The sequence below is a fragment of the Mus caroli genome, unplaced genomic scaffold, assembly GCF_978045245.1.
Source record: "Mus caroli unplaced genomic scaffold, Mus_caroli_1 scaffold_11, whole genome shotgun sequence".
NCBI lineage: Eukaryota > Metazoa > Chordata > Mammalia > Rodentia > Muridae > Mus > Mus caroli.
This window is the reverse complement of record NW_028227266.1, coordinates 52,069,860-52,083,213: the sequence shown is the minus strand read 5'-3', so window position 1 is coordinate 52,083,213 and position 13,354 is coordinate 52,069,860. Positions and strand designations below refer to the sequence as shown.

Here is a 13,354-nt window from a genome sequence, read left to right as displayed (position 1 = left end):
CTCATGCATGGAAGTTTAGAATGTATTGAAATACTGTGTATTTGGTTTGGGGTGAAGCACAGGATGATGGAGTGGGCTGCAGAACCTCTCTCTCTCTCTCTCTCTCTCTCTCTCTCTCTCTCTCTCTCTCTCTCTCTCTCTCTCTCCCCTTGTTTTACTTGAGTGTAAAATGCTGCTGCCGTTGTGTGCATCATAGAGCTGCTGCAGGAATATGGTCAGTTAAATGCAGAAAGTACGTCAGTGATCAAGACTACTTCATAGGGAATTCTTTTGTTATTATACCTGATGATAACCTGCCATTTAAAGAAACACCATGCAAAGATGGGGATTGACTAGGCTTCGTTTAAAATAATTATTTAAGTAGATGCTGGCTTTCCTGATGGACGCTCTTCTGTGGTATAAAAATCTCTCTCGGGTCATCAGAACTAACCTGTCAAGTTAGATGTGATTCGGTCTCTATAGAGACGTGGCAATTTATCTGCTTCAGATAGTTCTGGCAAAGGAAAGTGATCGAATGCGGATCTATCAGTGCTAGCTATAAAAATCAATAAGAAAAAAAAATCTATGTAATTGTTTCAAACAGACACAATTCTGTCCCAAACCAAAAACTGTATCTATTATCTACCCTCAACTTCTGGCAAATGAGGTATTATTCGGTCATAATGCTAGGTTTTTGGTTTATATTTTGTTTTGTTTTTTAGTGTGTTAAATGACAAGTATTAACTTCCCTAGCTCGATGGAGATTTAAATTGAGGTCCCTTTAATGTTTCATATAAGTAAAAGTCCCTATCATTAAGGAGCTTTTGTAGTTACTCTTCTATGTCTGTGAAGAGACACCATGACCAAAACCACCTTCAAAAGAAGGCATTTAACTGGAGATTTGCTTGTAATGGACTGACAGAGGCTAGGAGCTGAGAGCTCCGATTTTTACCCTGGCAGCAGGCAGGGAGAGGGAAAGAGAGACAGAGACAGAGACAGAGACAGAGACAGAGACAGAGACAGAGACAGAGACAGAGACAGAGACAGAGACAGAGACAGAGACAGAGACAGAGACAGAGACAGACAGACATAGGAGGCAGAAACAGAGACAGAGATGGTCAGAGACTGACTGGGAATAGCATGGGGGTTGAAACCTTAAAGGCATTCCCCAGTGATCTCCCTCAATGAAGCTACACCTCCTAATCTTTCCCCACAACACTTACTGGGGATCAAACATCCAACCCTATGAGCCTATGGGGGCCCTTCTTATTCAAACAACCTCTCAGGAACTGAGGCGACTTCCTGAAGGAAGATGTGCAAAGACAAAGAATGCAGGCTCTGTCTGGAATCTTGTGAACTGGGCTCTGGAGCTCTGCTACTGACTAGCCCTGCATCTCTGAGTGAACTGCTGACATCCACGGAGCCTCAGTTTCTTAATCTATGAGCTGGAGCACACAGGCCTTCTCTTCCCGGTCTGCAAGGATCAAATGCATGGTCCACTTGGCCTCAGGTTCAGAATCGTGGGCTGAGTTACAGGTTGTGCAGTGTAGGTTGATGGTTGGCTGGGGTGGGTTAGAAAAGACAAGGTAATAAGCTGAAAAGTTGAGCAGCTGACTCTGGCAAAATCTCCTCATTTCACCTAAAACGATATGGGGGAAGCAAAACAAAACAACCCCTCCTAAAAAGAGGATGAAAAACTTTGGTCTTCATAGTGACCGTCCTAAAATACTGCTTTTCTGATGCGATGATTTGGAATCCGGCTCTGCAGCAGTCTGGATCTGCTTTCATGCTTTTACTCTTGTGGCTTTTGTGCTTACATCCTCGGCACCCTGGATGGTTAACATAGGTGAGACATCTCCCTGGCTCACGAACGCTCCCCCTGTGTTTGGGTTGACTAACTTCCAGGACCTACCTAGCAGCCACCGCGAGCAAATCCAAACTCTGCCTGCTCACAAGCTTGTAAGAGGAGCTACAGATGAGATTTCAGGGGCCACTGCACGGCAGCCGAGATTTCAGGGGCCCCTGTGTGCCAGCTGAGATTTCGGGGGCACCTGTATAGCAGCTGAGATTTCAGGGACCCCTGCGTGCCAGCTGAGATTTCGGGGGCACCTGTATAGCAGCTGAGATTTCAGGGACCCCTGCGTGCCAGTTGAAAGCCAGAGCACAGGCTATAGGACAAAGGAGGTAGAAGATGCTGACACAGCACTCCTTGCTCTGAGACTACAGCCTCATAATTTAGTCTTTTCTTATGTTGCCCTTCACCCCACTCTGCATCGCTCAGATCTGCCTTTCCTCCCTTGCATAGCCTTTAAAACACCCATTCTCTAGATTGGTGATTACAGGGCATTAGGTGGTAGACTACAAAAGAGATAGGGAATCCCAAGATGGATCCAGCATGACTCCAGGGAGAATATTCTTTAGCAGGACAAATATCTGCATTCTGAAGAAAGCCAGCTTATCCTTCAGGGTGGCTAACGGTCTGTTACAGGAAGTCCATGTTCTCATTCTTGTTAGAAAACAACAACAGGGGACGTATGGGAAACACGGGGAGCTCGGGGTGAGATAAGTGAGATTTGAGATGCCCTGTTACCTAAGCCAGTTTGACTTTATCTCCATCTTTGCGACAATGCCCACAAGCACCTGTCCCTCGGGCTGAGTCCATCTTCTTCCTACACTGGTTTTTCTGGTTTCAGCTGGTGACATTTCAATGTCCTCCTACATCTTTAACTTTTCTCTCCCTGCAAAGCAATAGAAGTGGTTGCTTATCTCTCTCTCATCACCCAAACGACAAGACCAAACCCAAAATCTATGCAACTGTCTACCTAATTACCATGGTTTGCCATTGCCTTTTGGAAATATCTGAAAGCAAGTGACAACATTGAAATACAATCTGTATTTCATACATAATTTTATTAATTTTTGAAATTTGTATGAGCACTTTTCACTGTTAAGATATGCTAGTATCTCAGTATCTGTAGTTTAGGCTTACCTCAAGCTCACAGCAATCCAACTGCCTCAGCCTCCCAGAGCTAAAACTGTTGGTGTGTACCATCATGCCTGGCTTTATGGCTAATTTCTTATTAGATCATGCTAGATCATTGCTTTTACCTTAAAAATATGTCTGTGGAAGAGATCTTGCCAAGAGGAGGGCAGTCGTTGACCACTGACTCTGCCATCTTTTCTCTGCTCATATGTGCTTGCATACAAAGAACATAGTCCCCAGTCTTTGGTTTTGTGTCTCACAGACCAACACTTTTTGAACTCACTGTGGAGGAAGTTAAAGTTCAGAGTTGTTTGTGAGCCTGTCCTGCTTGGAATGCCTTGAGTTCTCTATTCCTTGGACTGAGACAAGTGACTGGCAGCCAAAAACCATGAGATCTTCTCACTTCCTCAGCCTGAGTCTTACTTCTCTGTGGCCTTGGCCTTACCACTTTCCTTGCACATGTGATTCCCGGCCTTCACAGATGGTCTCATAAACAACATCCATTGCTTCCATCTGGGTACCATGCCTACTTCTAACTTCTACTTAACATCTTGTAGATAATTCTCTTTCCTGTTGTCATCTTAAACTGTCAATGGAAGTGAAGCCATGCTGATTGCTTGCTGGTGTGAATAATTCTCTGTTGCAAACATATGTCTCTCTGTACTTAATATGCAAGTATTCCACACACCTTTTAGGGAAGCAACAAAGGTAGAGAACCAGAGTCCTGTGAGGAGGAGGGCAGAAGAGCTGTGCTCTGGCCCTTATACCCCCACATCCTGGTGAGGCTCTTTCCTGGGCTCTGGTGACAGCTCAGTGTCTGAAACCTTTTATAACGGTAGTCTGCTTTGGCTCTGATGAAGTTTATTACCTTATTCCCACAAGGTTCCTCTGCCTCTTTCCTGCCCACTCACCAAGCTTGGTAAGACGTTCCTGCTGTCCGTCACTATAAGCATGACATTTTGCCATCTGGGAGAGCTTCGTATTTTCTAGAAATATGGAAGCATAACTTGTGTGCTGGCTGGACACTAATTTTAAAACAGCCACTCATTGTGACCCCAGGCCTTTTCCATGCACTGAGGCATCCACTTAGATCTTTGGTGTTCTCTCTCTAAACTACTTGATTCCCACTGTCAGACTAGAGTCAGAAATCCTAGAGAAATACCCCCAACCAAAGCACTTTCTGAAGGCTTGTATATGGGAATAAAAACTAAAGTACCAACATCTGCTCTGGTTATTTTGGTGTTTCCCACTAGCCACAGTGAAGGGTGCTTTTCAAATCAAATTACCACTGACATTGGTTCCCAAATTTAACTCATGTTCTTCCTTCAAGCCTACAGTCTCTTCCTGGTATGTTACAAACATGGTTCCTCTATAGACTGCTAGTACAGAAGTGTGGATAGGAAAAGCCCAGGATTTTCATGTGCAAAAATATCTCTGAATATAACCACACCCTCGGGTCCAAGCTCCCTTAAATCATTACTAACATTGTGTATCCCCTCCCCCATGGATCTCTGTAAAAATGTTCTGTTGATCAGGTTGTCTTGATTTTACTTCTATTAATCCTGTCCACTGCTTCCAATAATGCATACCACAGAATGTGTTTTACACATTTATATGTATATGTATTTGTGTGTGTTTGTGTGTGTGCCTGCCTAGTAAGTCTGTGGCTGGGTAACTAAACAAAACTGTAGGGTCATCCTTGCCTTAGAACTTCTTAAAGCCTTGACAATACCTGATGTGGTGGACCATCAAGAGCCTTCTTTAACAAAACATTTAATAGGATAGATTATATGTGACATTTGTGTTGGGGCACATTCATAGAATGCCTAAATCTGTGGTCATGTGGGAATCTACTTGGTGATGTGGGATTTTTTTGTTTTGTTTTGTTTTGTTTTTTTCTTTAAAGGTTTCCTGGTGGTTTGGATGGTCCATACATTCAGGTTCTTCTGCTCAAGACTCAGTCTTTAAGTCTTTGTAGATGTTCATATTCCAACCCTCCTGAGTTCTGAGAGTAGAAGTTTATAAATCTTGTGTGTTTGCAGATAAGTAATTTCTATTCAGGGAGATGGTCAGAAACATCAGGGAAACCACCTAGGAGCTTGGTATCATGATAAAAGTGGAAGATCTCATCCTACCCACCTAAATTAACTTACCGCCACCGTAACAGTTCACCGTAAATGTAGAGGCTTAAGTCACTATTAGTTTGTCTTCTCGTTTCTGGAACTCAAAAATCTGAAGTAAGTGTATGGGGATTTTGGGTGGCATAGGGAAGAATCTTGCATTTTTAGCTTCCACAGACCACCCAGAGTCCTTGGCTCACACGCCCTCATCCTCTGTCTGCAAAGCTAGCAGACATGTCACACACAAAACCCCACCTTCTATTCTCACACTCGTTTTCTCTTGCTCCCTTCCACTCACACCTTTCCCTTTCAACAACATGTCATTTCATGGGCCTGTGGATAGAACAATATAATCCCTCTCCTTCAAGACCCTTAACTTAATACATTTGTTTGTCATGTAAGATAGCATTGGTTCCAATCATGGTGGGATCAGGCATTTTTTCTGTCAACTCTCTCCTTCTCTTGGAATTGATAGATCACCTTAATGTATTTATTAAGCCTCACAGAAAATAAACCATTTCATTCTGTGTAATAGCCTGTGTTCTTCAAATTTATTTAATTAAGGGACTTCTTTTTCTTCACAAGGAACACTTTTTTTGTCTAAACCAAAAAAAAAAACCAGATTTATGTTAAGTTGTCTGTCCGTCTGTCCATCTATCTGTCTGCGTGTGTGTATATATGCACATGAGAACAGGTGCCCACAGGGCTAGAAGACACCATCTTCTGGAGACAGAGTTACACAGTTGTAAGCTGCCTGGTATGGGTCCTGGAAACTGAACTCAGGTCCTCTGCAAGGGCAGTCATGCCATGCTGTTAACTGCTGAGCCATGGCTAAGCCTGTTTTCTTATCTTATTTTGAAGCTTAACAGCTGGTCTCAAGCGTTGCCCCTCCTCCTCCTCCTCAGCACAAACATGCGAGAGTTTTGAAGGAACAGACTTCCAGATACAAATTCTCTTTCTACACACCCTCTCTGTGCAGACTTTACACAAATTCTTTCACCTGGGAAACTATATGAAGCCAAGGCATGGTACTCTTCCTTCTTTCCACTGTTCAGTCATGGTGTTTCCTCCTAGGGAGAACTTTAGAGGAATCTGTAGCTCTGGGATGGAGAGCCTTCCCAGACAAAATGCCAATCTGAAATTCACATTGATGATATGTCTTTTAATCAAAGTACCTTAACCTACTATTCCACAAGCCATTTAGAGATGTGTTTCTAGTAAAACTTTTATATTTTAAAGATTAATAAATATCCAGCCCAGGCTAGTCTTGGTATGAGCATTATGTCTGCTAAAAGAAAAAAAAATTATCGATCCTTGGGGGGGGGGGTTATTGTCACAAGAATCTTTTCAGTTTACCTGTACTCTTTAGTTGGCATAATTATGATGGGTTACTCAAGAGTCTTTAAGCATTAACAACCAATATGAAATTAAAATTCTGTGGGTGAGCCTAGTATAATGGCCCATTCCTATAATCCCAGTACCAAAGAGGTAGGCATATCAGTATCGAAGATCAAAGCCAGCCTGGACTACACAGACCATTTGTAGACTTTGTAGAGTATTTCAACAAATTCAAGATAAGCTTATGTAGACATAGTGTTGTAGAACTAAAAAACAAAAACCACATATGCTTTCCTTTATTCACAATGTGTATAAGAACAAAATAAATTGACTATGGTTTTCCTAAGATTCATTCAGTGTGCTAGTCCTACAAAGCATGTTTGATTTGCCATTTGTTGATATTACTATTTTCAACACAGTACCATTTTATGCCCTCAAGAACTGTAGTGACCAGGGCATAGTGATACACATCTGAAATCCCAACTCTTTGGTGACAGAGGCAGGTGGATCTTAAGTTCAAGTCTAGCATATACTACATAAGAAGTTTCAGACCAGCCTGGGCTACACAGTGAGACCCTGTGTCTCTGTGTGTGTGTGTGTGTGTGTGTGTGTGTGTGTGTGTCACTGTGAACCATGCCCAGAGCCTTGTGCTTGCTAAGGAAGTACTCTCCCATTGAGCTAAGTCCACATTCCCATGAGACTCCTATATCAAAAATAGAAATAAACAATTAAATAAGTAAATAAATAATGAACAAGTAAACAGTTGTTAGTAACATTTCTTAACAGAGTTGTTTTGACTTTTTCTCCATTTTTTTTTATATCTATTGTGTAAATTGTTGTACATACAGGTAATGACAACCACAATACAACAGCTGCCTGGCATCTGTAACATAACAAAATTTCTAAGATCTTGAAAGTGAAAATAATATATCTTAGACTCAACAAAATATAGGTCCTGAAACTCGGCTTAAAAAAGTAGTTTCATGATCAACTGCCCCTATGTCTCTGAAAATGAGATTAACTACATTCTGGTCACTGTGCAATAATTCTCTTGTATAAGTTGCAAAACTGAATTGTTTCCATGGAACCCACAGCTATAGGGAAATTTTGGGTAAGTAGTCAAGTCGGAGAAGCCATATGCATGGAGTAGGTCTAAAATGATACGATTTGGTCTGGCTGAGAGGAAGACACTACCACAGAGGGATGAGCCTGCGTGCCATTTAAAGTTCTCAGGATGAGCAGGCATATGTGAAGGGGGTAGAACAGATGGCGGTTTGGCATTGTTATTGGTGTCCGTTTCCCCAAACAGTCTTTCCTTATACTGTCAAGACCAGTGGTGAGTGCTGCTAAGAGTGAAGCAGTTATTATAAAGGTGTTTACCAAGCCTGATGAACTGAGTTTAATTCTTTGAATCCACATGGGAGAAGGAGAGAGTTGACTCCCACAAACACACATGTGACCACAACAGACACACCCACACATGTACACAGCATGAATAAGTAAATAGATAAATAGATAGATAGATAGATAGATAGATAGATAGATAGATAGATAGATAGATAGATAGATAGATAGAATTTAAAGTTAATAAAAAACATTGGTGACTAGGGTATGGTGACACTTGGGAAGATCTGGGGTACAGTTTAGTTAGGGTAGTTGTGGATATAGGCATGAGGTTTTGCTCTGAGAATATAAGTTCAACTTAATGTATTTTATTTGAAAAAAACAGAAACAAAAACTAAAAAACAAAAAGCAACAGTTCTCATGTTCCTGCTTGTATCTCTTTACCATAGGTCCTCATGTGTTTAGTTCCAAGAATCTCGCCCTTCAAGCCCAGAAGAAGATCCTGAGCAAGATAGCCAGCAAAACTGTGGCCAACATGCTGATTGATGACACCAGCAGTGAGATCTTTGATGAGCTGTACAAAGTCACAGAAGTACACACCCACAACAAGAAGGAGGCCCACAAGATCATGAAGGATGCTATCAAGGTGGCAATCAAAATTGGTATTCTCTACCGGAACAAACAGTTCAGTCCAGAGGAGGTTATAATTGTGGAGAAACTTCGGAAGAAACTAAACCAGACTGCGATGACCATGGTTAGCTTCTACGAAGTAGAGTATACCTTTGATACGAATGTGCTCTCTAAGCTTCTGCATGAGTGCAAGGACCTGGTACATGAACTGGTACAGCGACACTTGACACCCAGAACCCATGGACGCATAGACCATGTCTTCAACCACTTTGCTGATGTGGAATTCCTTTCCACTCTCTATGGTCCGCATGGAAACTGCAGGCCCAATCTCAAGAGGATTTGCGAAGGAATCAATAAATTGTTAGATGACAAGATCCTCTGAACAGCTTCCCCCTCTCTTGGACTTTGCTGCTTCGAAGTTAGAATATTCAACCTCATCCAGTGAGAATCAAGCAGCAACCCTTGTTCAAGATGTTCTTGTGTCTTCTTTATAACTCTGATGCGGATTTGAACCCAGACTTGGGTGTGTTTACTCCCTGGGCACAGGCAAGAGCTCTCAAGTCTAAACGAACTGTGTTTAGCAAAGAACAGTCTGTTGTAAGCAGAAAGGCTGCTTCGCTTACCTTCCTGAGCTCCGTTAATCTCAAAGTGGAAGGCATCCTGGATTAGGATACAGAGAACATGGATGTGGATACCAGCCCTGCCGCTATTAAGGAGATCTGTGTTCTGGAACTGGATGCTTCCTGACTACCTCACTGGGCTGTGGTGAGGACTGAACAGGAAAACTCGTATTCACAGCTTTCTGAAACAGAGACCAGTGACTGTATATAATAAATGGATGTGGCATAATTGTTCATAATTAGTGGGTTTGTTTGTTGCTAGTTGTCATAGCATATTTAGTAATCACAGTACTGTAGAGGCCAGGTTATAAGAATTATGATTGGGGTTGGGGGGAGTATGGATTAAAGAATGAGGTTCACAGAAACCTGACCTATACAGAAAACTCCCGGGAAAGAAATAGAAGAAAAGGAAGAAAGAGCTCCTTGCCTCCTTTAAGAGAAACGAGAGTCCGGGTGATGCTGCCCCCTTTATTCTGCATGTGGAATGAGGACACCCATTCAAGGCTGCCACGGTGACTCTCAGTTTAGGAAGAGCTTTCCTTATTTTCCGGTTCTCTCTGGTTTCTCCGGCTCTCCAGTTTCATCTCCAGTTACATCTGTTGAGAACCACCCTACGTCACAGGCTGCGTTGACTCACTGTCTCACACGTCTCCTCCTTTCCTCTCCTCTTCTCTTACACAGACATGCTCTGTTTGGATGAATGGTTTTTAATTTCCTTAATGAGATGATAAGTTCTGTTTTGTAGGGGGTGGAGATTCTGCCCTTAAATTTTATTTATAATTGATCTGTACTCATTTTAAGTATTTGTTGTGGTATAAGGCTTGAGTGGATGTATATACTGAATTACCAAATCAGTGTAATTAGCAAATCTATCGCAAATATTTATTTTTTCTGGCAGGAATATTCAGAATCCCTCACTTGAGCTATTTAGTAATATGTAGCACATTATTGTTAGCTATAGCTACCCTATTATGAAACAGAACAGTATAACGTTCCTATGTAAATGTGACTATCAGCCCCTCCTCATCTCTTTCCCTCTCCACTTCCCACTCTGTAATAACTGATGTTCTGCCTTTTATTTCTTAGATATCAACTTCTGAATTATTTCCTGTTTGTGAATTACTCAGTGTTTGTTCAATGTCTGTCTCATTTCACTTAACATAAAGTTTTGTGATTTTATCCACATTGCTGCAAATGTCAGAATTTTTTTTTTTACAATAAAAATAAAAACCCACCATTCCATTCTGTTCAAATGTCACTTTTTCTTCTGTCGCTCATCATCTGCTGATGGGTGCTTTGAGTCTGTCTCTCAGCTATTGCGAATATTGCTGTAATAAATATGGGGAGTCCCCGTACCTGTTTTCAACATGATTATTTCATTTACTTGGCATACAGAGCCAGTAGTGTAGTTTCTGGGTTAGGTGGCAGTTTTAGCCTTTACTTCATAGGAAACAACCACTCTGTTTTCTGCAATGGCTGTTCTGCTGTGTATCTGCAGCAATGTTATAAAAGATTTCCATTTCCCCCACATTCCTATTAACATGTGCCATCCTCTGTCTTTTTTTATATTACCATTGTATCCTCAGAGAAGTAAAATCTCACTGTGATTTCTATGTGTATTTTCCTAATAATTAATGATTGTAATAATTTTTACAAATATTTTGGCTATCAGTGTGCCTCTTTTTGAGAGATTTCTTTCCTTGTCTTTTCCCTTTTAAAATTTGGATTGTGTTTTAGTACGTGGTTGAGATCTTTGGTTATGTTAATAGTCATATATATATAATAATATATACGTATATTATTATTATTATTATTATTATTATTATTATTAGAGTTAGTGACTATGTATTCTGTAGATGGCATAACCAGTGAAACTGAGCTGCCCAGGCTAAGATCTGAGTCAATTCCAGATGTGAGACCTTGAGCTACAGGATTTAATTTCCACTGTTAAGCTTTGGTTTTGCTTTGATTTATTGCGACTGTCCCTGGTTCTTCCCTCTTGGAATAAGAACTATGTAACTTGTCTGTGATTTTAAAGGAGCCCAAACTTTGGAACTTTATGGAGACTTTGGGTATTTTAAAGAGACTGAACTTTTAACCACTGTGCAACTTCAAAAGTTATATCATGTCTTATATTGTGACGTTGATATTAATGTGAGATCTTGGGATAAACAAAAAGGGAAGGTTGTGGATTAAGAATAATGTTTTATCAATGCATACCATGACATGGGGTCCAGTGACTTGGTTGAATATTTGTCAACTTGTCATTGGCTGGAGTTTTCTGGGAAGACAGATATCTATTGAGAAAACACATATATCTAATTGTAGCAAATGTCTAGGTCATTTTCCTGACCAGTGATTGGTGTGAAAGGATCTAGCTTGCTGGAAATGGTTTCACCCCCTGGGTGGGTGATCTAGGATTGTGTAAGGAACCAGGCTGAGCAAACCATAGAACCAAGCTAGTAAGCAGCATCCATCCATGGCCTCTACTTTAGTTCCTGCCTTCAGGCTCCTACTATGAGTTTGTGCACTTAACTCCCTTCATAAAGGACTTTAGTCTGCAAGGATACATAAACCCTTTCCTTCTCAAGTTGCTTTTGGTCAAAATGTTTTATCATGCCAGTAGAAAGCAAACCAAGAAATACGATATAGAGTCCTTTAAGTATATCCTGAGTACAACTTGAAGTCTGGGATGGCAGTCCCTCCAGTCATCTTTCACTGTTTAAGGTTTTGATTGTTGTCTTTGGTATTTTTATATAACATTCAAGTTTTTTTTCTGTAAAGGGTTGCCTTTGAATTTTGGTAGGAATTGCATTAAATCTCTAAATTGCTTTTTTTAGGATGGCTGTTTTTATAGTATTAATCCTGCCAATCCATGAGCATGGGCGCTCCTTCCATCTATCTCCTGGTATAATCTTTCATGTCCTTTTTCAGTGTCTTAAAGCTTTTATTGTATAAGTCTTTTGCTGCCTTTGATTTTTTCCATGACTTTTAAAGGCTATGGTAAACTTAATTGTTTCCCTGATTTTTTTTCTTGGTATTTGTGTACAGAAAGGCTATGTATTTTTTTCAGTGTTATATTTGAATCCTGCTACTTTTCTGAATGTGTTAATCAGGTGTGGGATATTTCTTGTGGACTCTTCAGGGTCTTTTGTGTATAGAATCATATCTACAAACAAGGATACTTTGCCTCCTTCTTTGTATCTTCTCTATTGCCTTCACGTGTCTTATTGAGGGAGATAAGGCTTCCAGCACTTTAGTAACTAGGATGGTGACAAGGTGGGCACATTTGATTTGTTCCAGTTTTAAAGAAAATGCCTTCAGTTTCTTTTTGCTGCCCCCCTCTTCCTTCCTTTGTAATTCTTGAATAATGGTAAGAATAAACAAAACTAAAAAGAGCCTATTAATTTTGACTTAATTTGTTGTTCAGCTTAGCTGTAACTTGTGTAGAAAGTTGGGAACAGCAAGTTCACCTATTGCAAGTTAATTTAAATAAGCCTCAAAACACCACAAACTTTCAAGAATCACCCGAGAGCAACTGCAAAAACAGAGATCCACAGTTATAACCATTTTTAAAAAATACATAAGAGGAGGTCTCAAGGACATGAAGTGCTGACCACTTAGAATAGGACCTTTCTTTTATCTACTGCTAAAGTCTGTGGTTTCCCAGAAGAGACATTGTGGGACTAAGGTTAGATTTTTAGCAGAGGGATCAATGCCAACTGCCTGGTGCTAGAGACATTTAAAGGCTATGATAAAGTTGGTCCATAAATATTAGAACAAGTACAAACTAGATTCAGCTGTTGCTGCTGAAGTAAAGAGGTGTTGCTATGGTGATACTGGAGCAAACAACACCAGCAGAATATCTCCTCCCCTACTCAAGCCCTGCAAACTCCGGAGCTATAGAGTCCAACAGGAAACCTGACAATGCAGAAATGTGGTCTGGAGTTCCAGCCCCAGTATCACACAACAAATATTGAAAAGTGGCCTTGGAACTCAAAGCTACTGGATTGAATGACATAGATATCTAGGTATATAAAATCACTTTAAGTAATTAACAAATGGAAGACAACTGTGGATAGTTAACTAGTATAAATAAAGTTAAAAGTTGAGCTCCATGTATTGTGTTCTGAATTATTCTGTGTATTAGTCATGATTCCTTAGGATCAAGAAATTTCCAGCCGGGCAGTGGTGGCGCACGCCTTTAATCCCAGCACTTGGGAGGCAGAAGCAGGCAGATTTCTGAGTTCAAGGTCAGCCTGGTAAAGTACAGGACAGCCAGGGCTATACATGGAAACCCTGTCTCAAAAAACCAAAAATAAAATTAAATTAAATTAAAT

The 13,354-nt window shown here is 40.7% G+C and overlaps 1 protein-coding gene across 1 annotated transcript in view; it reads left to right on the top strand.

Moving 5' to 3' along the window:
* Positions 1-10,096, top strand: part of Tipe3 (TNF alpha induced protein 8 like 3) — a 41,967-nt gene extending 31,871 nt beyond the window's left edge. Inside the window, exon 2 of the mRNA XM_021173262.2 lies at positions 8,214-10,096. Coding sequence (XP_021028921.1) covers positions 8,214-8,776 — 563 coding nt within the window. The 3' untranslated portion in view covers positions 8,777-10,096. The remainder of the gene's footprint in view (positions 1-8,213) is intronic.
* Positions 10,097-13,354: the final 3,258 nt, after the last annotated feature.